Below are 26,149 nucleotides of genomic sequence, written 5' to 3' on the forward strand. Positions count from 1 at the left end.
TTGCTGTGAGGCTTTCAATAATCTGGCAGAGAAGGACTGGGAGCTGTGAGTATTTATGCATGGCAGAACAGGTGAAGCAGATGACTGTGATTGTGAGGGCATGGTAACATGGGCGTGGCTTGGGACTGGGATGAGTGGAAAGTTACTTGGCTGTGGCATGACTAGAGGCAAGAGGCGTGGCAGGAACAGATGGAGCTGTGACAAACGGACACAACTGAAAACATAACTTCCTTAGTGGAGGCAACAAAAGGGTCACATGTAAAAGCAGAGACAAGTTTTTAACAGAGGGGTTACCTGTGACCTTAACCTTTGACCCCATGAAGCTTGAAATCAACAGGCATCATCTCTGACCCATGAGGTGTCCAGCAGTGCAGTTTGACATCATTCCTACATTACACTGTTGCATAGTTAGAGCACTGGGTCAACTGTGATGGTGACCCCATGACCTTGAAATCAATGGTGATTACCCTTAACCTAAGAGGTGTCCAACTATACAGTTTAATTTTCATCTGTTACATAGTTGCACAGTTAGAGAAAAAGGTCATCTGTGACCTTGACCTTTGACCCCATCACCTTGAAATTCACAGTGATCACCCTTGAGCCATGAGGTGTCCAGCTGTGGCATTTAACATTTCTGTTGCACGGCTGAAGAGTGAGATGATGGGCTGATTTATGACCTTGACCTTTGACCAGATCGCCACCAAAATGTAATCACTTGTTCCTTGTACCATGTTTGATGTTTACTGAAAATTTCATGAAAATCTGTTCATAACTTTTTGAGTAATCTTGTTCACAGACAAACAAACAAACAGATGCTACCAAGCATAACCTCCATGGCAGAGATAATGATATTAGGCTAAAAGAGTTCTGCGTTCAACGTTTACATTTATTTATCTAATGAAGAATGTATAATCAAACAAAGTATATACTCATGGGTGATGATCTAAATAAAGAAAACTGACAACTAAAGTTAAGCAAAAATCTAAAAGAGTCAAATAAACAGTATTTAAAACAGAAACCATCTGTTCAAGCAGATGAACAAGAATTTAGCTTTTTTTGTTGTTATGAAATAGAAATTGTGTTTAAAGTACCATATATTAGTGGAAAACTTCTTTTATGAGATGGGGTAAGAATTTTCACCTGTTCAGTTGTAGACCAGCCATTTTACAGGTTTTATATTAAAGTGTTTGTGTGTTTTGAGTGAGGCTGTGTGAAGTACTTAACAGTCAATACAAAGGCCCATGAGTCAAGTTAACCGATGCTGATCAAGGACAACTAAAAAAGATATATTTTTTATTTGATTTTTTTTACTAAAATATTCCAGGTTTAGCAAGTTTTCACACTGGACTGATAAAAAAGGCTTAGGGTCTGTGAGCTGTTGAATGTTATAGCCAACTTACACATTTGCTTGGCGCGTGAGCCACTTGTGTATTATTTAAACTTACTGGAAGTGAATATCTGAACATAAAATGCCTCTGGAAATCCACATTGCAAAATGATTTCCAAATAATCTGAAAGTATTATTGTGTGGTAGAAAATAATGTGAAAACCAAGTATATCGCTGTGATTCTACAACTGTAAAGGAAACTTATAAACTTTAATGTTAGGCAACAGAAATTAAAGCCGACAATACATTTAATAAAATTACAAGTTTCATATGGCACTGTTAAATGAGATGATGTTAGTTTATAAATCAATACAACATATTTGCTTGGACACAAGTTTATGTCGTATTTAAAAGCTTTTGCTTCAAACTCATAAATTCCAGTATCAAGTGAACTTGACTGTGTTTAAATGCATTACAGCAGTTAAAGCAATAGTTCAGATCATTTGAAGTTGGATACTGTAGAAAGGTTATGGACAACCAGTATCCTACCTGTTGTAGATAGCTCTTTGAAGGACTTCAGTTTGGAAAAGTAGAATTTAATTTTGACTAGACTGACAAGCTAATGGCTAATTGGAGTGAGTTCATGACCACAGTGGATTGCTGCTGTTCGAAAAACAAAACTTTCACATTGGTTTTTGTGAACACTTTTTTAATATAATCTTTCACATTGCTGCCAGTTTGGTTGGTTGCCAGTGCAAAAAGCAGCAGTAGTAGATCAGGTGCAGGCTGGGACACTGCCTGCAAGAGTATCATCATACTTCCATTGGAATAACTGAATAAAGTGAAACCAACAGCAATGTAAACATTTATAAAATTGCATTCTGCATGAACTGCTTTAAAACTTTTGAGATTGGAGTTGTTTTGAACATGGCAGCTGTCATCTGTCTAGCCCACTCTAGGTCTACCTGGTAAGTCGCTAATTATTTACGTTCTGTTTTTCTAATCGGAGGTAGTTCACAGTGCTATCTACAACAGGAACGATATCATTTGTTTTACACCCTTACCATCTTTAAAAGATGCAAACTATCACTTTAAGAAGACAAGCATACAGCCTTCCGTACAGTTAATGCAGCACGATTAGGTTGAGTGTATATGTTTATTTTTCCTTGCGACAGGACCCCACTGTTCACTAATTACCCAGCGGGACCACTGATAATGAGCTATTGAACCCGCTGCTGAAGTGTTCCACCTCATGGGAAGGCCATCAGCTGCTGCACAACATTTGTGGATCCATCAAATCCACAGAGGTGCTCCCGTTCATTAAGTTCCAGCAACTATTGAAGCATAGAGAGGTTTGGAAAGGTCATTTCAACTATCCTGAACCATGAAAAGAGTTTTTAAAGACTAACTCAAACAGCTCTTTTCGCCAGTCACAAGATGGGCAATGGTTTAGAAGAGCCTCTGCTTATGGGTAAAATCTTTGCATCAGCTAAATGTCACTATCTCTTAGTATTTTCTGCTTGAGATGTTATGTGTTACTATAAAATTAAGATAAATTGGTTTCTAAATCAACATTTGAAAGTTTGCCACATAATAAACTACAACTTGTAGACCATAAAGAGCCCCATATCTTTTCAAATTTGACCGTATTCAAAATCAAAACATCATTTTGGACTCATCTATATGAAATAAAAGATACAGAGAAGGTTCTGAATGTCATTTCCTGCAGTTTGATCCCTTCTAACTCATAGTGATGCGCTCTAAGTAAGACAAATACTTTTCTCATCTAAAAGCTGTTTTCCGACTGGGCAACATTTACTCAGCGCGATCAATGTCCCGTGTCCTTGGTCTCTTCTCTCACACTCGGGGGAAATATGAACTTAAATACAACCTCACCACCTTAATTTACCCTTTCACCAAGCAAAGGACAACCTTTCCAGCTGGAGCTCGAGGGAAATAGTCTGACTCAATGTTCCCACACGTCTTTGTAGGGTTGGGATGGCACACGGTGGTTGGGTGAGCTGTTGGTTAGTGTGGCCCTGCAGTTCACGGCACCATTTACATCGAAAACACAGTCACACACACACACACGCTGGTGCCTCTGAGACTCTTGGATCAATTCCTCCTTTATGAAGGCTCTCATCTGTTAGGTCCAGAAGGTCGCCAGACGGGTCAAAGAGAGGTCCCCGTCATCTCATCGGGCCTTGGATGAAGACATGAACGAGGGGTTTGTGAAGGCATCACATGTAAACAGGAATGTGCAGATTCGAGCGCGCAGAGCGTGCCGGTTATGATGAGGAACAGTTTTGAAAGGTCTGATTTAGGCGCACAGATATCTAGAGGCTGAAGTGGTGGAAGAGAAGTGGTAATCAATGGTCTCACTGTCCTGTGGGTTATCGAAGGCGGGCCGAGGTCTCACAGGACTTAGCATGAGGATGGTTCATGCTCCAGGTCAAGAGCAGCTGACAATTCTCCCACAGATCCCACCGAGAGAAAACAATATCCCTCCTTGGAGCATCGCTTGAACGGAAATGTGTACAAACAGGGCTTCAGATGTCAGCGAGTGAGCGTAAATTTAGTGTGCAGTTTAAGAGATTTAAAGGGGGGCAATTTCAAAAGTTTCAATTTCAAAAGGCACCCAGTTGTGATACCAGCTCATTATTATCTAATCCTTCTCCGCAGCTCAATAAATAGAGTCATCAGGCACGCTACAAAGCCACTCTATTCAAAGCCTCGTCATAAACCCTCACATGTTGGAGCCTGTCTCATCTCCACGTTGGGGGGGAGTGATGTTTTACTAATCGCTGTGCAAGTTTCACATCCCAGCTGGCATTTGTACAATCAGTGTTCCCTTTAAAACTGGGGACTTGTGACTCTTCAGTATCTACTGTCATCTTTAGCATTTTTCAGGTACGTTCCTCCCTCAGATCAAAGCTAGGTCGCATCCATGCAGATATTTATCCCCACTTTACCTGAGGCAGCAGGCGGAGACGCTGCTTTCACAATTCTCCACGGAGTGTCATGTTTTGTTTTTTTCTCTTTTTTTCCTGGGGATGTGCCTCTCTTCCCTTCCCTTCCTCTGTCAGTGTTGACACACACCAGGGCTTGTCATTTGGCTCTTGAATTTTTCATGAAGGTGAATTTGCATGATCACAATCCTGTGTCACTTCTTCCCCTGGTAGATTTAGTGCTGCAGAGCGCTCGAACTTCCCAGTGACTCCACTGAGGCAGAACAGAAGTGAGACAAGCATGCTTATAGGGATTGTCTGTGCAAGAGCCATCTTGTCTCGAGAAGCTTCACAGATGCACGGGGCCTGTGAGGACAACCTGAAACAAGAGTCAGTTTACATTTGCCCCTGCACTGCTGCACTACTGTATTTGCTGAATCATTTTCCGTGGCATCCAGAATGTACTTCATATTGTGTAGCAAACCTCAGCTTAGCAAAGCACTCAGTATAGCAAGAAACCAAAATATTTTTGTAGCTGTGTGCAATATTCATGAAAAAAAAGGTTTTGTTAGAATGAGGTGTTCAGTCACTTATTTTATCTCCAAACACTCCACCAAATGTTAATCTGAGCTATTATTTGTGTGAATACATGTTAGTTTTAGATACCTTTATTTGAAGTATTATGACTCTTTTTAGAGGAGCCCTTTATTTTTATAATTTACCACAAGATTTTTGACACAAACTAATTTTTTACTTGACTTACTTTCATTTAATCATGGTTAATTTGAACTGAACTACGCATAAATTACTGTGATTCAATGTGGTCCTAAAATATATATTTTTAAATAGTAATTCATTGTTTAATTTGTTTTAAAATCTCAATTCACTCAATATCTTTGTATCATTAGCAAATGTAGGCTTTTATAGTGTCAGTGTTTTTTTATCACCAACCTTTCATGGTGGTGGGCGAACATGTAATTGCCTGCTCTTTGAATTGTCTGTCTGTTAGCAAAAATGATCATGAACCACTGGATGGATTTTAATAAAACTCTCAGATTATAATGTTGTAATGCACATCTACAACTGATTCATTTTTAATTAATTTTAACTTTTTGAGTCAAATCAGTTCATGATGGCCGCCAGGACTATTTGACCTTAGCAAACACGTGACTATAAAATTTGGCATTAATTTACAGATAGTGTGCTAAATTTTGGTGTAGTAGAAGCTCAGAATTATCCCCAACACATACTCGGAGAACTAACAGATCATGCAGGATGTTTTTACCCATGTCTGTGTGTGTGTGTGTCTGTACTGTTAGCAAAACACGTCATCAATCATAGAATGGATTTAATGAAACTCACAGAAAATAATCACTGGATGAACATCTACAACTGATAAAACATTTGGAATCAGTCTGATTTAAGATGGTTACCACAGCAAAGCAATTTTAGCCAACAAAAATGATTATAAATTACCAAATTTGACAGATATTGAGATAAAATGTGGTGTGGCAGTAGCTGAGCGTCATCCCTAACCTGAGTTCAACACATTACACAACATTTTTGCCTAAAACTTTTACATAAACTGTTGGAGGTTACCCTGTAGTTCTGTTAGGAAAATATGTTATTTCATATATTTTTCTCAAACTGAGGAAAAACATTTTTTGGAAAAGAACTTTAAAACATGTACTTGTTCATTTCAGTCATGACAATATTGCACTAACATTTAAAAACTAAGACGCGCAGCTGAAAAACAAACCTTAGGTATTAGACAATGTCAATTATCAGCCGTAAAACTTTGTATAGACTGACGTGTGTCTTGTTTGACCACGTTTAGCTGGTACAGCAGTTCAGCTGTAGGAGCATCTCGAAGATTGATGAAAGTAGAATTCATATTTGCATAAACAGGGAATGTATTTTGAAGAAATATGAAACATATTTTTATATTTTAACTTTTTCCATGATGGCTATTACGTCATCTGTAACTTGTTACAAATCCATCCATCCAATCATCCATTTTCTTTACCCACTTTTCTCGGTGCCTATCTCCATTGTAAGTATAGAAAACACATTATCAGGATTATGAAAGACTGCTCGGCTGAAATCTGACTTTTACATACTTCAAATGCTTTTAGATCTGGATTTATCTGTCATTAGTGGGAAAGACAACAAACACCTAAAAGACGGCGCTGTTGCAGCTTTAGAAAGAGCAGGAGGTGATGTCAAAACATGGTGAAACATGTCTGTGTGAGCAGCTCTGCGCGTCTTAGGCCAGATTAGATGAATCTGATGTTGAAAGTGGGGATAGTCAGGACATGATCACTTTATGTTACCAGCTTTCATAAGAGAGGAATTCTGATCATTTACATTTCTGTTGACTGTTGCAACACACTTACTCTGTTTCGAAATGTGAAAAACTGTACCTTACTTCTCAAAACTGTCAGGTTTCGTTTTGTACCCACCAGCTGCTCATAAAAGTTGTGAAATTCTGCATTTTATTAACTCTTTTTGAGCATTTGTTCAATAAAAAAAAAAATGGATAAAAAAAACAGGTTTTAAATTCAATTACTTACTAAAAAAACATTGAGAAAAGTTACTATCATCATGCTTCATCAGGTTGTTTTGAATTACACACTTATTTTGTTTTGTTTCTTCCAGTTTTGCAAGTCTGTGTGTTGAATTTAATGAATACAAGAGTTCAGCTGCTCGTGACATCATGATTGTTTTTGTCTGATTTTCCTCCTCTTAACGGTTTAACTGGAGACAGATCTGGACTGCAGACATTCAGACACACTTCGTGTCTATAACGTCATAATGCTGTAAATTGTGCAGATTCAGGTCTGGCATTTATATCTCTCCAAGATTTCACTATTTGTCTTTGCCGTGGACACTAATGAATCCCTGTACAACGACAGCTGCTGAATGTTACACATTTCACTTATAATATTCTAGATGTTTTTTTTGTTGTTTTTGTTGTTTTCTTTGCATACTTAGCATACTGCATGTGCTTGCCAAGAGCAAGCTGACCACAGAACACATGTTCACCATCTTTCTGGCCATCTGAGATGAAATTGTGCACCTTCCTGGATGCAACAGCAGCCTGTGAACACATACTGATCATCAAGGCTCGAGGCCTAGATGATCAGAAGTAACAGGCATGATACAGTTTTCACCTGATCTACTATGTTTCCAAAAAATGATTTGGGACAAAGTAGAGAACTGCCACATATTATTAGGAAAGCTTCAACCTTCTGTTGGTTTCACTTTTTATTTACAATGAATAAAAATTTATCTTCAAGGAATACTACCCTTTATTTTGTTTTTTTGCGTTTGCCTACTTTCCATGTGTTTAAATTGTCTGGCTTTCTCTTTTCTGTCCGTCCTGCTTTTGCAGCGCACCTTTAGTTTTCCTTTCCCCTGCCTGTTTCTGGACTTCTGTCTGCATTTGATTCCTTGAGTTTTCACCTGTCCTGGCTTTCTGAAGGTTTTCTGAATGGATGCTGATCAGAAAAGACAAACATTTTTTGCATGTTTTAATAAAAGTCCATAAATATTACACATAATAGATGTAGTTTTTTTCCAATATTTATATACATTTTGATGTTGTTCGAGCAGGAGGGTTTTAAATGTTGACTTATAGAAAGCGATAAAATGCTATGACCAGACTCAAAAACCTGTTGCTGGGGCTTAATGGTCACTTTCTGTTTTTTCATGATGAGTGAGTGAGGATTATTCATCGATGCTGTGTGTTAGTTGATGTGTCTGAACAAGAAACAAGAAAAAGGCAGATGCTGCGCATTATGTACCAGTCTACTGCCTCTAAAATTGCCCTGCAAATGAGGATCCTAATGAGAGGCAGTGTTTGTGGGTGAAGGAGCAGCCTAATCATGCTAAGTCAATTGTGTCTTATCTCTTTGTCTGTGTGTGTGTGTGTGTGTATGTGTATGTGTGAGCAGAAAAGCCAACATTTGTCAGCTTCAAAAGGAGTGACAGTCATCATATTTCTTCATTTTCCTCTCTTACCCCATGCTCCAAATCTGGCAGGACAGTTAAATACATTAGCCACACAATATGGAGTTGTCTTGTCTCACCAGATGTCAAACGTGTTCATTGTCCTTGCTCCTTCCAAGCAAGCATCTATTTCCCAGACCAAGCAAGAGTCAACAATAGCTGTGCATATTGCCTTTGAAGGTACAACAAACTACTGAATACCTGATTTATGAATGAAATTTACAGGTGAAAGGCGTAAGCTAGTCTGTTACAAAAAAAGAAAGAAAGAAATGACCAAATGATCAGTATTATGTGTCAGTCTCCTTTTTCTTTACCATTGTGCACACTTGTTGCATACTCGAGAACTTGTGTCCATGTGAAACCTGTGCTCATATGAACTTTTATATTATGCATACATGCATGTGTGGACAATAAAACTAGTTGCCCAACAGGTAATCTTTAAATTATCCTGTAATGTTTCCACAACTTTGACAAACTTTGTTTTGTTTTTTGTTTTTTTGTTGTTGTTTACGAGTCAAAATACTTTTTTATTCTAATTATTCTTCTGATTTTCTATTAATTAAATACTGATTAAGATAATGTATCCATGTTAATGAATGATATTAAAATCAAAACATTGTGTGTGTTCTGTTTCCCTTTCCTTTGCCTTTGTGCTTTTGTGCTTAATACATGGAAACATGTAAAGACTGATTTAAGTTTTAAATGACTGAATTGGCCCAGTCTCATTAATTCAAAGGCCAATATAAACTTTGATATTTGGATTACCTTTGGAAACACAAGTACAAGTTTTTATTAAACAATATTAGGGGTTAAATATAATAAAAAATAATAATTCATCCATTTTCTTTACCCACTTCTCTTTTCCAAGTCCCCCAGAGCTGGTGTCTATCTCCAGCAGACACTGTCGGGGAGACAGGTTGCATGTAATAATAATAATAATAATAATAATAATAATAATAATAATAATAATATGCAATGCCTCCAGTAATTTTGGATTTATGTTTACTTTTTTCACCCACAATATAATAATGTTTATTTATATATAAACTTATTGAGATGTTTATTTATTAATTTTTTGCATTGGTTTGTTGTTCAAACAACTGTAGCGACAACGCAAATAATACTTCTAGGAATAAGATGTACTAAAATAATTCATTTAAAAAAAGGGCATACGTTTTGTGTCCCTTTTGAAAATTAATTTCAAAATAACTCGTGGTCGCTTATATTTCTCCATTAATCCAGATGAAAAAATGGATTTAAAAGACCCTTCTGTAGAAAACCATGTAGGCAGGTTTTTCCCCTAAATTTTATTCAGAATATGCTGCCGTATTTACGAGGGAACTGTCGTAAAATGTCGCAAAGGCGGAAAGCAGCGGGCTGGTTTGAATCCGTCCCCATAGTTACTGACATCTGTCTCATGCAAAGTTTGTTTTGGCTTCGTAGGAACTGAGTAAACCTAGAGCTATTAGATCATTATTATACGTTCTTTTGTTTCTACCATGGACTGACGTTGTTTGCAGCTCGGACTTAATGCGGAAAGCTGTCGTTCGAATAAACAACGAAAAGCACGACTGTTAAACGTTAGATGGCTAACATTAGCACAGTTAGCCACCGTAACGTCATCTCATGTAAATCAAATATTGCTACTTTTGATGCTGCGACGGAGTTGATATATTTCGGTCATCATTAGAGGTAAGGAACGACGAAGCAGTGTACACTGAAAACGAGCTAGTGCAATCCTGAAACTTGTGTCATATGCAATGTTAAGTTACTTTTAGATTTAAAAAAAAAACTGTCGCTTTCTTGTTCAGTTCTACGATGTTAGCAGTTTCATCAACATAGCCTGATTCCGTCTTTAACTTTGCCTTTTTACAAGTCTGTAAAATGTGCTCCAACGACGAAGACGGTCGCATCCTTGTTTTGGAGGAGCAGGTGAAGAATTTGTCAGATGAGTTACTACAATGCCAGGTATGTATGAATGTTCACACACTGACTGTCGGAGTTTATGATCCGCTTTCTAAAGACTGTATGTCTTAATAGGAAGTAAAAGTAAAGACGTACTTCTGTTGTATCTGATCATATGTCTTGCTCTAAACTGTCGACATTTTTGTTTTGTTGTCATCCATTAATGTACAAGTATGTAGATATGAAAGTATTTGGCAGGTGTTTGTAATTAGCATTTAGCTAGGCAATGAGCACTGCATGCCAGTGGTCACTGTTAAAGTAAATTTAATATATTTTTTCATGAGCAGCCTCTGCTACATACTCTTTTAGTTAAAGTTTGTTTTTTCATCCATACATTCACCTTTAACCTGTTTGTGTGCAGTAGTTCCTTCACAGTACTTCTTGAACATTAATGACTTTTTTAAAAATTATTTTTTCTTCCTAATTCTGACATTGATTGGCGAATCCATTTAGACTCTATTCTACAGACGTCTACAGACGCCTCAGTGTCATCATTTTTGAAGGTTTATGAACATGTTTTGATCAATGACAAACGGCTGGACTTTGTGTTGGAAGCTGAAAATTTAATACCTGCAATAGCTCAAAACTAAAATTTCCAAAGAAACGCTTTAAAACATCCCAAGTTTTGTAGTGGTTTAAGAATAGAAGAGTTGGTGTGCATGCGTGCGTATCGCCCACTGCCTTTCTCACCAGAGTTTAAACTAAGATCATGTTGAGAAATGATGGTGTTATAGCCGTTTCTGTCAAACTTGAACATTAGGTTTGTTGCAGGTTTTTTTGTAATCTGTTAGCACTCAGAGTATGTGTTGTGACTGACTCTCAGCTACTACTGCATCAGATTTTAGCTCAGTATCTGTAAAATCTGAGTTATAGCTTTCTTTGTGTTGACTAATGTCGATTAGATGTGATGACCAGGTTGAATTTGACTCCAAAACTTAACCAGTTATTGATGTGCAGCCAGTACTTACTTTCTGAGAGTTTTAATAAAATCTGCCCATTGGTTCATGAGATATTTTGCTAACAGACAGCAAGAGTTGACTCCAGTAGGTAATGGTAAAGCTTTAAACACAGATCTCACTTGATCAGTCAGCACTTAAAATATGTGTTCGGTATGATTACTCAGTTACTAGATTCAGACAAACTTCAACATTTTGTTCCTAATACCCCAGAAACTCTCAGTCTAGGCTTTTATTACCTTAGTTGGTGTCATCCTGACCTCTTGTAATACTGTAAAAAAAAACATTTGGAGTTATTTCTTTGTGCTTTAGCGTCAGTATATTTAATCTGCGCTCTGAAAAAGACTCATTACTCCACTGAGATGCATCCATATTGTTTGTTAATCATTAAGCACTACAAAGGTAATAAATATATTACCAAAATGACCGTAAATGCAACGTAACGCATTATTAATTTTACTGTTTAGGCAAAAAGATTTGACTTTTATCACTGGCAACTCTAGCTGTTGACAGCTGATTTTATAATTTTGTTTCATTTCCAGAGAGTGAGTGCTGGACTTTACACACTTAAATGCATAAAACATGTTTAAGTTGATTTGGCCCTAAAATCTTGTAAAAGTCAGGGAGATGCCCATCCGATTGTTCAGCAAACCCAACAGAGAGTTCTCAGCACACCCAGAGTTTCTTGTTCAGTCTCATGATGAGAGACATAAAATGCTCTTGATCGGGTTTGAGAAGCTTTCGTTTTCTTTTTGTCAGTCACTGATCTGAGGGTTCCTCGCATACTCACCACAAGGTGGTGTCTTATAACATGAGCGTATTGATCCAGCATGTCTTATTTTGCATATTCAGACAACCTTACTGTACAGGTAGAAAGACAGCTGTAGAGTTCAGCAGATGAGCATTTCAGTTTTCAATCAGACTATAGATGGAGCCTAACACCCTAGGCTGTAGTATTTGCTGTAGTGCTGCTTGGCTTTGATAACGTGTACGCTGTTGTATGCTGTTCGATATTTGAAGTAATTCTGTTTATTCAAAAGCAAAAATTTAATACATTCATATATGTTTTCAAACTTATTTATTGAGTCAAATCCATGCATACACACACATCTATAGTCCATCATTAAGCCTCTCTGTAGAAGAAGTTTTCAGATCCTGTACTGAAGTAAACAAAGATGGCAGTGTAAAAATACTCTATTAGAATAAAGTTCTTTAACAAAAGTCATCCCACTTTGTTAGAAATATGTCACTACTTTTACTTCATTAGCATAACAAAGTATTTTAATTGTTAAAGTAAAAGCAAAGGTTTGGTCTCTGTAGCTTGTGAATTCTCATATATAATATTATTAAATAATCAGTGCTGAACTATCATTGTTTAAATACAGAGTGCTTTGAGCTGGAGCAAGTGTCAAAAATTTTATGTGGATCTTCTTCTGTACAAAAACAAATCTGACAAATCTGAGGTGACCTGAAATTCATAAACGGGAGAATGAAGAAGAAAAATAAAACTCAGACACACTGTTTTCAGATTTCAGATTTTTCTCTTATTTTTCTTTATTCACTAAAGTAAATAATGGGGGTTTTACTTGTTGCTGAGAGCTTTTGATAAAATCATTTTTAAATTTTTTTAAATCAAAAATTCAAACGTTTGTGGTCTGCAAATACTTTCAAATTAATGATTTTAGCAAAAAGTTTGAACACCACTGCTTAGTGTCAATAACCCGTTTAATTAATTTATCTTCTTTATGAATAGATGACAGTTAAGCTATAGCCTTCAATTAACAATTAGGAGAAATCGTTAAAACCAGACTTTAAGCTGGGGCCCACTCCAACAAAGACTTTTCTTGCGTTACTCGCCCTCTCAAGCATCTGCTCAATTTTGTGCCACAGCTTATGGCATAACAAAAAAAAATCTTAAATGTTATAGAACCTTTACTTCCTCAGTCAGTATTGAGGTATTAAATTTTACATTTAACATTCAGTTTTAAAATAGTTGCTTTATTTTTTTTCCCCCTTCAATTTTATGACAAGTAATTCAATTTATTTGAGGAAAAGTCAATCAACAGCTCAGCTGCTGTTTCTAATTAAAATATCTAATGCAAGTTGTACATAAATACATTTTATGGACATATTCCTAGAGCCTAAACTCGTTGAATCACTTAATCTGCTAATAGTGCTGAATATCAATACCATTGTGTAGGTATCTGAAGAGATTAGAGTAAATCAGCAGACATTATAACCTGTACCACTATTACAAAAATCCTGTCTTTGCTTACAGCACACTACTTTAAAATGATATTTATTTACCTCAATGCTTTGTTTACTTCAGAGCTTTTTGTTTTTTTGTTTAACTGACTTGGAAACCATCTTTGGTGGTCTCGTCCAGAGTAAGAACATCAGTGATTCTGTTTATCTAATAAAGATCTTAAGAAGTGCAGTGTACATTTTAAATAGTGCCATTTGAATACCACTGATGTCTTAAGTCTCTGGCATGATGTACTTCAGGACAGCCATTAACTACAAAGAGTCTCATCTGTCAGCCAGCAAATGTTCCAGCTAGACCATGCTAATTTTACTAATATGTGCTGAATTCCATTGGTCTCTCCCTCTCTGGTATGTTTAGCCCATGGTGTTTCCGTATCTAGATTCAAAATGAATAATTCAGCGATCATCAAACACTCATTCAATGTATCTTTAAGTGCACATACGGCAGAGGAGAGCTTTTTGATGAGGGTCCTCGCTGAACACTTGTCAGCGGAACGGTTAATGGCAGCCAAAGGCCAGACAGAGGGAGACCGCATGTTTCAAGTAAACCATGCCGCCTCATTTAATCATTAGCCGTGTTCCAGCGTTGATTTCGTGGGATCTCCATCCCCCCATCGCCCATCTGCCTTCCTGTGTACATACAAACTAAAGCACAGGCACATGCATAGACAGAGATCTACAGAAGTCCTTCCACTTTATAAGTTCAGCTCATGTCCTTATCAAGGTCTGATGCTGCCATTTTAGTAAATAATTGATTAGACACTTTTGAAAGGGGGCTTAAAATCCATGTACTAATTGGAGACTAGTAGATTCCAGTGGGAGGGTTGACTTTTATCTTCTGATGATGTGAACATAATTTATCAGATAATTTTATATTAAGTCGATTTGGTATAATTCTGTCTTTTAATGTCAAATGTAGTTTTTAGATGTCCCTCATTAAATGTAATGTAGCCTCAAAATGTTTGAAAACCCAGCAAGACAATTTGAATTGGAAATGTGTCAGGGGGCTAGCTGTGGGTTTTTCAAAACTTGAGGATGACTCTCTCTGTCATCAGTTTTGAGTTTCTTTGGAGCTGCGGATGGTAAACACATCCAGAGAGCAATTGATTAATAAGGCAAATGCAAGCCCGACTGCCGTGTTTTGATTTGGATCCTCGCTCTCATAAATAGTTCATAATGACAAGTGTCAATGCTCGCTCCCCTTGAGTCGAAGGTCACATCTCAGCGCTGGAGATTACTACATAGGGAGCCTCATGATTAGAGAGGGCAGGCCAGATGAAGAACTGTTTTGTACAAGTTGTTTTAAATTATTGATTGACTACCCCCACTGTCATATGCTAATGTCACTGAGCATCCTGTTTAATGTTTTATTTTTAAGGCCGAAGAGAAGCAATGGGCTGCTGCCTTTTTTTTTTTTGAGATTCATCAAAGTCAGATTTATTACAAAATGTATGAAAATTATGCATCTCAATTAAAAAGACCAGCTAATAACTTGCTGAACTCCTCTTTTTTTTTTTTTTACCAGGCAGACAAGGAGTTTGTGTGGTCTCTGTGGAAACGCCTGCAAGTGGCAAATCCAGACTTGACCCAGGCTGTGAGTTTGGTGGTTGAGCGGTGAGTGGATTCATCTTTCGTATCGCCACCTGAGAAGCTCAGCAGCCTGAACGTTACTTTATCTCACAACTGGAGGGAGAAAAAAAAATGTGTGTGAAAGTTGTTCAAGGGGTCTTTAAAGCACCTTGGCCATTCTGCAGGGGTTATGACGGAAGCTGGTGCAGATGCTGATTTAAGCCCTCTTATCCCCAGTCTCTCGGTTCAAACAATGAAAACCCTTTTAATGAAAACGCTCTTCCTCTGCTGCTCACATGCTGGACAGTTGAAACAGTCCTGCCAAATACTTGTCTTTACCGGATAAATGGTAAGATGGAGTAAGACCTCTTTTGCTGGAATGCTAAGCCAAATGAAAAAGAGTGGCATGGGAACTGTCAGAGAACACAGAGGTTCGGGCTTTTTCCTGTTGGTGCACATTTGGATAAATGGAATATATCACTCATCTTTAAGAAAAAAAAAAATGCCACTTTTAAGTCTTTAATTTGTCTCCGAAGTTTCTACAATGTTCATTCTGCTCGTTCCAAATGCCGGTAAAATTATTTTAAGGCTTAGTTTGTATTCCTTCTGTGACCTTTATCATAATTTTGGTTGCTTGTGGCTTACTTTTTGAGATGGCTCAGTTCTCAGTAGGCAGTGCAGCAGCTCGCAGACACTTCCTCAGTACTTATGCCTCTCATTTTATACTCCACTCCCTCTTCAGTTTCTTATAGCCCCATAGGAAACTCATCAAAGTGTGTTAGTCCACCGAGACTGGTGGGGGAACATGCACCCAGAGATTGTATGTGTATTGTATCACCTAATGCACAGAAGGATATTGACATGGTAATTGTGTCAACTCCAGTCAAGCGCTGGCGCCCAGTGGGAACTGTCATTCATCCCTCCCTCCCTCTTTCAGTGTGGATCTTGTAAAGTGATTGGTTGGTTGCTCCGGACATGGTGAACACAGCCCCCAAATGTACGATGAAATGCAGCCCAGCCTGCCTATGTTCCAGCCCCTCCCGGGACAACAGTGTTTCGGTGCCTGCCAGGGGAGAAGGCTGATCAGACGGGGCAAAGAGACGGCGGAGAAGGCCTTTGGAGATGGAAGATGCAGAAGAAGTAGTGATGAGAGAATGGAAAAGTTGGCCCCTGTTGGTCTAATGCAGTTGAAACAAACAGGTCCCCCCTCAAAACCTTGTTTTTCCTCTCCCTTAAAGTTAATTTTTACAAAAGAGGTGCACATAGGCTCTTGTTGGCGCTTGAGAAGTGTAATAAACTCTGATTTTGCATCACACACATGCACTTTGTTCTTGACTTTTTTCAACAGCGAGAAGCACAAAGCTGAGAATAAGGACCGGAAAGTGTTGGAAATCCTTCAGTCCAAAGACTACAAGATACAGGAGCTAGAACAGGTACAGGACATCTAATGAAACATACACTGTCTTTAGAAGCAAGCTACTAACTCACACGCGATAAATAAAATCATACGTTTGCATCCAGGATTTTATTTTAGAGGTGTTGTATTTATATGTTTACAGAATTAATTCTGGTAAATTTGTTTTCCGAACAAAATTGTCCTCACATCTACACATTAAACCAGTGGTGTCCAATCCTGGTCCTGGTGGGCCACTATCCTGCATGTTTTAGATGTTTCCATGCTCTTTAGCAGGTCTTCAAGTTCTGCAGAAGCCTGTTAATCACTCAGTCATTTAAATGAGGTTTGTCAAAGTAGAGAAACATCTAAAACCTGCAGGATAGTGGCCCTCCAGGACCAGGATTGGACACCACTGCATTAAACTATTGAACTTCAAGTTTCCTCCATCTTCAGTGGTTTTCCGCCCATGAACACCAGAAATGTTCAGGAGAATGTTGGGACTTCTCAGCCTGGTCTTATTCCTCAGTTGCTGTTCACACATGCACTTTAGAGGCAGAGATATTTATTATTTTTGCCATTAACAAATAGCTCAGCAGAAATAAATTCAACTGTTACCAGTACTAGGACTCACATTCACTAATATTCTCTCTCATGGTATAAGCTCTTTAAGATGTGTGTCTGTGTTAACAAATAAAGACAAATTTCTCCTGATCTTCCAGACATTTCAGTAGTGAGCAGGCTGGAAACCTTTGCAAGGGGTTCAGTGCCATCATTTGCATTTTCACAAATCCTTCTGTTACATTTGTGTGGAATTTTAAAGAATTGCTGTGCAGGTGTGAAAACATTCTGTGACAGAATATTATGTGTATATGTTATTAAATGAAATGTATTTGTAAGAGTACTTTCTGCTTAATCGGTTGTTATTAGTAACAAACATGTTTTTTTAACATGGTCGAATGTCTGGTAAAACTTAAGAGAAAAAAAAATGTTTTAATTGTATCACTGTCTCTCCATTTCTCTCTTTATATTTTTGCTTCACCTTTAATATTCTAATAATAATCTAATATTTCCTGCAGGCATAATGGCCTATAATAATGGCAACACTAATGTAATTTACTCCTAAAGATCATCTCCTCACTCAAACAGTTGCATGTCTCCTTCATTAGTGTCCCTCATCCAGAATAGTGTTTCTTCTTAATGCAGCTGGCAGTAATGGAGTCATCATCTGGTCCGTGCTTTTTGATGTTCTCCTTCTCAGCCCCCATAATAAGGCTCAGAGGACTAGGTGATATGTGATTAAATGAAAAACCCTTTTTTATTGCAAGTTTTGTGCTCATTTATGCATTTATCACTGAGTTTTGTGCTGTTGTTTGCCTTATTGACAGTCATCATCTCCTCTTACAATGTTTAGCCAAACCAAGATACTGAATAATTGGTTTTTCCTGGCTTTTTTTAAGAGTCATGATGGTCTGCAGAGTCCACATGGGACCTCACATTTTTCCTAATGTATCAGCTCTCCCACTTTGATGGGCTTTTTTTTCTCTTCCTCATTTTCTTCTTCCGTCCATTCCTCTTTTTTGTTACAAAATTAGCATCATTTTTTTTTGTACTGCACTGGGAATTTTCTAATGCTAATCCTTCTGTCGTAGACGTCTTAACTTTGCAGGACCCATTTTCCCCCCCCCTACTAGAGTTCTAATTGTTCTTGCAAATCTAATTATCAGCGTTTAAATGTATGTCTAAATCTCTATTAAAGCTCCTCTATTGTTAGCACGAAAAGCTGGAAGTAGCAAGAAAGTCTAAATGCACTCTCTTGATATATCAGAGTGATTCCTCTCAACATTGTAAATAGTTGCATCCCGGAGTAGTGTGTTATTTGAGACAGTGTGCCGCAGAGGGCTGTGGATTATGAGCCGATGCCAAACTTCAGTTCATTCAGTGTTAAGGAGCCAGGCTCCTCCTGCTGAGGCCACAAAGGCTGCTGGAAGAATACAAATACATCATCAAGACTTAATGGTCACACAGTTACTGAAGCATTTATGTTAGTTTCAAGTTTGTGTTTTTATAACCACTTAATGGCTCATCATTATGATATCTTGCAGCTCTCTTTTTATATCAGCATATGTTCAAATTTGTCACGCTTCCTATTCTTGTAAAATAAATACTTTTTTGTTTTTGACTGATGGTTGACCAATTATTTTATTGAGCTAGGTCTAAGCTGATGTAAAAGCTGGTAAGGTAACTGTTGTTTGATTTTACTAAAATAAAAAAAATGTTTAAAGTAGAAAATTATTTCAGATTTTTACATATCTATATATTTTTGGTCCTCTGTTTATGTTTATAATGATAGTTTTGGGCAGTCAAGTTTTAATACACAGTACAATATAATCAGTTATGCAGCATCCTTTTTATAATTTGTGTCTTTCAGGATTGAAGTACGTCACGCAACCTGTGGCTGTGTATTTTCTGTTTATGCCACTGTGCCGCATTCTGCTCAGTTTTCCTGTATTTCTTTGCCTACCACAGAAAGTGACAGCGCAGCAGCAGGAGATTAACAGTTCGCTCCAGAGGAGGACGGCGGTGGAGGAGGAGAGGGCTTTAATGAAGGAGTTGACATCTCTGCGTGAACAACTGGTCAATAAGAACCAGGAACTTAAGGTTGGTGGAACAAATTTTCTGTGGCAGCATGTGCCTCAGATTCTAAAGTCTCTTTTTTTGTGTGTGGCGCTGAATACGACAAGCCCCCTGTGGCTAAAGCCTCGGGCCTTGGAGTCATTTAAAGGACAGGGAGGATTGCTCGGCTCTCTCGAACACAATCTCAGTGTCTTTGTGTCTTCCGCTCTGGTCTTCACCCTGACTGAGTCTCACCTGTTCTTGCTTCTAGCTTTACCTCTTCCTACTGACAGCACAGAATACTTAACAGCTGGAAAGACTGCGTACGTGATAGAAAGACATAGACGAAGAAAAGCAGGTTGTTAACTTGCGTATAAATACTTAATGCTTCCTTCAATAGGGAAAAGGGGAAGGCATACATGTGATGGTGTGGCTTCTACCTAATTATGCTTAGATGGGACATGGTTATGATTAATTAATAAAGGAATGGTCCTTACACAGTCATGGTGGGGTCTCGTGGCGAGATATAGCGGGGGACAGCATCAAAGGATACCTGGGTTGAGTCTAATGGGTCTTGTATCAAACAGGATTCTCATTAGAAGCTGTCATTAAAGCTGACAGACTGGCCCTTGTACCCACATGAGCCCAGCTCCTGCAGCACGTCTTGGCCCATACCAACCAACACCTGGTCACGAGGGCCCAGTCATACAGCACGGATGACCTTGGCCAATCAGCAACCCATGTGGGGGCCTCCTGCAGGAAACCCAGTCCACTGTTTATGTATTCATTTCAGCCTCAACCCCATGGGCTGCTTCTCCTTTTATAACGCTATAGGTTCTCTTTTCTCAAGTTTGAACTGTTACTTTTCCTGTTTTTCTTCTTTTGTCACTACTGTTGTTTTGGCCCCGTTGACCCATCACTGTCCTCCATACAGACACACACACACAAAAACACACTCGCACAGCTTTTTTTTTTTTTTTAATCCAGGAAATGAAGACTGAGTATAGAAGAAAAGAAGAGGAGGAGCGGCAGGTGGTACAGGCTCTGGAGGAGGAGAAAAAGGGATTAACGTCCTGCTGTGCTGCCCTGAGAGCTGACCTGGAGGAAAAACAGAGGCAGGTCGACAGTCAGCGAGACGAGAGGGATGCCGCCCAGGCCAGATTAAAGGTTCGAACTGGGGGACAATTTCATTCAGAAACCTAAACCTTGAACTTTCTGGTCTTTCAGATACTTTTTTTGATCGGCTTTTACATATAATATAAAATGATCTCTTGAGCAAAGTACAGAATTAAATATGCTTCCTCTTTGGGTTTGGGTTACAATCAAACTGAACTGAAAGGAAATTTTGCTACGTTGGCAGTTTTTGCTTGCAGAGATTGTAGTGGGTTGTTCTGTCATTGACTATATACAAATGGAAAAAGTTATCAAACGCTCTACAAGTTATCAACAATCTCATTCCATCAGAAAGTGGCAATGTTGCTGTTTAAGCTTTCAGCCGATATAATCACTTGAGATTCTTGACGACATTCCTGCATGCAGTAGAAAGCACCATTTCCTCACAGAAAATTAGGTTCCTGCGAATACTCTTAAGACATAAAACCTGCTCAAGAACCTCACATTTTTCTTTTTAGGTATAGACTGACTATGAAACATATTAGTCCTTAAGTCAAGTGGAGTCAGACATGAAGTCCTGTATAAGTAATTACACTTGGACAGAGCGGAGCCCAGAGGCTTGTATGTACATCCATCAAAACCGTAGAAACGCCACCTGTTCCTCGTTTTTGTAACAGACTTTGATATGAAACGTGAAAATGTGCAGAGTATACGTTACACTCGTTGGTCAGACATAGCAAAGACCTGGCTAGAATTTATCACTTGATTAACTTGTGCATGCATCCTGAGATAAACCCACTGGATAGGTGCTCACTTTTTATAAAGAATGGAAGCATAAATTCAAAAAATACATGGCTATAAAACTAGTAGAAATGTAGTCGGCCATTTTAACGATAAAGACTACAAACTCAATGTTATAGCATTTTTCACATCCCCCATTCTTGTAGGTGTTTTATTGTATAGTCCATTCAAGCTGTAGTAATCTGTACATTTTCAGTGTTATTTAAAAGCTTGACCCCTTGAATGTTTGCATCATTTTATGAAAAAGTTATCACTTAACATTCTTGTCTTCACCTTACACATAGCAAAGACAAAACATTTATATTTTTTCATGGATTGTTTAGGTTAAATTGGTTAATTGCTCTTAGACTCGCGTCTTAGACTAAATTTGTCTTCTGCAAGTTAAGAGGTTTTACAAAATTAGAGACTATGTGATGTCTGAAAGTTAAGCCATTCTGACCAAGTCTGAATATGCAGCTAAGACGTTTTATAGTGGCATCTGCTGGCTAATTGTGTGCTGCTTTCACAATTTTTCAGTCGTGATTTATTAACTGCACGTGCAACATGTTACAGAACCAATCATGTGTATCAGTGTACCCAGTTCTAGTAACTGTCTGATGCAAGATAACGCAATGTAGAAATCCACAGCAGACATGGGCTTGAACAGCAATCAGATTTTCGAGGTTGTAGGTTTAGATGCCATTAGTTTGCTCCTAAATGAGACGTCTTTTAAATAGCAGTTAGCTTGATTTCTATATTAGATCTTCTCCCTGATTCTCCAAACTGAGATCACACTGACTGCTCTCCGCTACAAGCAAGACGGCAACTAGCTGTAGAGCCTACACCCACACCTTAGTACAGAAGCATCCCTTGTGTAATTTTACTTGGTAAAATACTGTTGTGAAGGTTTTGTAATCCTGTTTCTCTTTCACACCAGGATCTGGAGGAAAAACTGCACAGTGCTTGGCAGGAGCTGTCCAAATTTCAGGGACACTGTAACAGTCTAGCTGCACAGCTTTCTTCAAAAGAGAAAGAGGTAGCAACAAAAGAAGAACAACTTGAACGGCTTTGGTAAGTCCAATCAGCTAAAAAAAACTGTCTGTGTTCTTGTAAATAATAGCACTCCTATAAATGACTTTTATGGGTAATTTCATCAGTTAAAGGAAGAGTGGATTTGCTCTGTGTATACTGTATGCGAACATATAGATTTCCGCGTTGAGGTGTGAGTATATTCCTCCCATCGCTGTGAGTCTTGGGGTGACACACATTTCCTCCGTTCTGGCTCACCTAAAGCCATTTGATAAGCCCTGTATAGTGGATGTGCTTTAAAGGAGGGAAGAAGGGAAACGGGGCAGGCTTTTGCTAAGCTTTAGTCGATATGATAAAAACTGCAGGAACTGTAGGAGCCTTAATGGTAATCTCAACCTTTTTTTTAAAACTACTTTTCTGTTTTAATGCTAGAGGCACTCCGACATGTCAGTCACATCGGGGCTACATACTGTTTTTACATCATTATCTCGCCAATTAATATAGTAATAAGGAGCAGAGATGGTTTATGGGAATTTTATAGAAGGACGCAAAACAAAATGTAAAAAATGTTGCTGCTGATGAATGTTTTATGTAAAGAAATCATTCAGGTGTCACCCAATTGAATGTTTCCAGTATATATTAGTTATTTTTATTTTAGTTGAGGTCATTATTTGAAATTTTTGGTAACACCTCAGTTGCTGGGCAATAAGTATTAAAAGAGTATTTTTAAAATATTTTATTTCATCTATGGAATATATTAACATGTTTTAATGCTGTTTCTGAATTCTGAAAAGCCCAGCAGCAACCAGTGTTGAAATTTGTCTGACAGAACACTTCTCTTATTTCTAAATTATAATAAAAAAGCATCAAGCGTTCTGAGGGAAAAGTTGGTTTTAGTGAAAAGTTTTATCCTGTCACATACAGCTCTTTTTTATGTGTAAAATTCTGTAATATAGAATCCGGCGATGTATAACATGCTGTGGTTGGTTTGTAGTCGTGATTTTGCAGATGTTCAGACTCTGTACAGACAGAGCACCGAGCATGCAGCAGAGCAGAGCCACCTGATCAAACAGCTGGAGGGACTCAACCTAGACACACAAAAAGTCCTGAGAAATCAAGAAGAAGCACATACAGCTGACACCACCTCGTATCAGCAGGTATTTACAAACACACAAAGCCACTGTGGACATTTTCATTCTTAATATATTTATTATCATAAAATAACTCGTGCTATCTAACAAGGGTGTTTGTCATTTGCTTCCATTTGACATCATGACCATGTCCTTGCCTCCTTCCCTTCCCTCCTTATTTGTTTTTGTCCACAGCTGTACAAGGAGCTGAGTCAGTGCTACCAAGCTCTCATGTCGAGTGAGGCCAAACTCCGTCAGAGTCACCAGGAGCTCAGTAGCCAGTTGACTCAGAAAGTCCAACGCATCTTCGAACTCCAAGCTCAGCTCCAGAAACAGCAGGAACAAATGCAGCAGCAGCAGCACCAGGCTCAGCACACAGCTGTTTACCATTCACCAAACAAGCAGACCAACTTTAAGGTAAGCCCCCCTCTCAAGCTTTACCATCTCTCCCACAGGTGCTCTTTCTTTTTTTTTTCTTTCAAATTTGATAATGTGCATAAAGGTTCCACCCAGAGGAAGGCTGCAGCACTGGATCTGCATTTACAGAAGACTCCCTAAATAGAATATTTTGACTTCCACGATGAAGACATTTCATTGTGATACCTATATGAGTCACTTACCATGAGGTGCGAAGAGCGTAATGTGTAGGTGGATTAGCACCTACTGTAATAACTGAGGCACCCCGGTTCGACCTGTGGTGGTGGTCTATAACTCAGAGTCATTCTTTTGATATTGCTCTAGTTCACCCTTGATCTATGCGTCTCTCTTTGCTCCACTGTCTTTTATGTCAGTTATTTGATCCTCTCTCACTCTCAGACCTCGGCACACAAGCCCGCTCTGATTTACTTACTTCATCAATCTTCTTTATCTCCTACCACTGAAGTAACTTTAAGTCCTTTTAACACGCTCCGCTCAAGAAGATAGGTGAATTAATTGGAAGACCAGTGATGTTCTTGAAGATGATGTTAGAGTTACATTTCTACGTCTGTCAGTCAGCGGGAGTTTGACTTCAACTCGGGTCCTTTGAACAGCCAGCCCGAGGGGATAGAGACCTTTAGTAGTATTTAATGATATGGTGATAGGTGTACTGGACCACACACTTGGTTGAGAAAAGTAACGCTGGTGTTATAGTTTTCACATTGACAAGCGCACAAGCCCCTGTTGTTGTCCAAGTAAGATAGTTTCATCATGTGAGGGTGATCAAAGCCTCTGTGTGGACATATAAATGTCCTCCAGTTTGCTGGGTAGGTGTCCACGTTAAATACATTTAAAATTTCTGCAAATTGTATCTTTTTATACAACACTTTTATTTACCTAGGATTTCTCATTGTCGTCTTATTATTTTATTCAATTTTAGAGCATTTTAAGGAGTTCTAATTTATTATTTTCCCTAGATTATCGATGCGACACACAATAAATATTTTTGATTGCTGTTGCATTGTGCAACAGAGGGATTTAACAATAACTAATGGCTTCAACTAAAAGGTTCCTAATGTTTCAGAATCAACATGTCCAGTTTAAGATAACTTTTGTTTAAAAAACAAAATTGACATTAACAGCTTTGAGCGGGGACGGCAGGCTTGCAAACTATTCTGCAGTGCTAAAATCCCAATTCTGAGTTTGTAGTGCACAAACAAGGACAACAGCTATCGGCAGATTTCAGCAGTCATCATCTCTGTGTATCACAGGCTCTATGATATTCTTGCACTTTAAAGAAGTTACAGACATACTGTATGTTAAATAATTTGTGAAGCTAAGTGTTCAAATTTAAGGAAAATGCCAGTGTGATAAAGGTGAAACAGTATGCAGAGTATATCCACAATGCTGTAACAGAGGTAATCACTATTTTGTTTTACATTATAGGGCACTGAACTTGGCCCCATACAGACTTTTCCCAGCCTGTTCTGCATCGTGACCACACTCTGTTTTGAACTCCAGCTTAAAACAACATTTTTGCAGTAGTCAAGCAAAGTCTTCGCCTCCACAGACAGTAATTATTTAATCTGATCAGTTGATTTTTTTTTTTCTGAAATTGCTGCCCCCCCAGACTGTGGAAGTCAAAAGATATCAGCTCAAATGTTAAGTGAGTTACAATCACCCAATCTCACTTAACCCGGTTAATTGAACCAGCAGTAAAGTTTAAATGGTTCATTCAGTCAGTAATTAAATCCAGTACTGCAGTGTTCCCTCAGTAATTAATACTACAGTACATTTAGAGGAGATGCAGTTAGTGCTGTGTGTGTGTGTAACGTAGGGTTGACATGCATGTATTTGAGTTTTACTGTATATCTATAAATATAAATATATATAAATGTATGGGTTTTTTTTTAATCACACTAAATATGCCCTGAGGTCTTTGAATGTCCAGAATGAACTTTTTGGCTTATTGAAAGCAAATAAAATGTGAAGAAATTCACCAGCGAAAAAGTGTCTGCATCAAAAACAATTTTTCACCTCGTCAGTCAAGCTGCGAGCTCATCTTTTACATCACTTCAAATAAACAGTTCTGAAAAGACGAGGTAAGCCTTAGATTGATGCGCTTAACATATATTTTTTTCCCCCCATCCTAAAAAACGCTGATAAACCTTTAAAAATACAAAGCGCCGAATTGCATCAAGCTGCTTCATTTTGATTCACAGATGACAAGGTAGGTGAGATGAGTGATGCAAGTCTATACACATGTAAAAAAACAAAATAAACCGTGTTGTAATATAAAATACTTTATCAACCGCTTTGCTGGTGATACTAATTTATCCACAAACCAAACCCATAATTTTCCTTGTTTAGCTTTTTACAGATGTGAATTTTAACCTTTTGTCTCTTTGCCACTGAGGTTACAGAAAGCAGATAAATCGTAACTGTCTACAATTAAGAGTTAATTAGAAAAATATGTTGTTGTTTTTCTTAAAACCAGAGTTTAGACCAAATAATACTTTTGCGTACCGAACACATGTAGCTGCTGTTGTGCTGATTTGTATTTTTACCATTTACCATACTCTCCAACATCAAAGTGAACAGATCAGGTATCCCAAGGTGTAGCGCTCAGT

General features: G+C 38.2%; 1 protein-coding gene across 4 annotated transcripts in view; it reads left to right on the top strand.

Moving 5' to 3' along the window:
- Positions 1 to 9,668: 9,668 nt before the first annotated feature.
- The window catches only part of cntln (centlein, centrosomal protein), a 90,160-nt gene continuing 73,679 nt past the window's right edge, over positions 9,669 to 26,149 (top strand). For 2 of the 4 annotated variants that reach the window (XM_017405880.3, XM_025005144.2), the window contains exons 1-9: positions 9,669 to 9,978; positions 10,163 to 10,254; positions 14,998 to 15,086; positions 16,390 to 16,474; positions 18,964 to 19,095; positions 20,038 to 20,217; positions 21,881 to 22,014; positions 22,967 to 23,129; positions 23,298 to 23,519. In XM_017405880.3, the coding sequence (XP_017261369.1) occupies positions 10,171 to 10,254; positions 14,998 to 15,086; positions 16,390 to 16,474; positions 18,964 to 19,095; positions 20,038 to 20,217; positions 21,881 to 22,014; positions 22,967 to 23,129; positions 23,298 to 23,519 (1,089 nt within the window). In that variant the 5' untranslated portion in view covers positions 9,669 to 9,978; positions 10,163 to 10,170. The other 2 variants (XM_037974951.1, XM_037974952.1) reach the window with 2 other exon arrangements.

The sequence above is a fragment of the Kryptolebias marmoratus genome, linkage group LG3 (genome assembly GCF_001649575.2).
Source record: "Kryptolebias marmoratus isolate JLee-2015 linkage group LG3, ASM164957v2, whole genome shotgun sequence".
In the NCBI taxonomy this organism is placed as follows: Eukaryota; Metazoa; Chordata; class Actinopteri; order Cyprinodontiformes; family Rivulidae; genus Kryptolebias; species Kryptolebias marmoratus.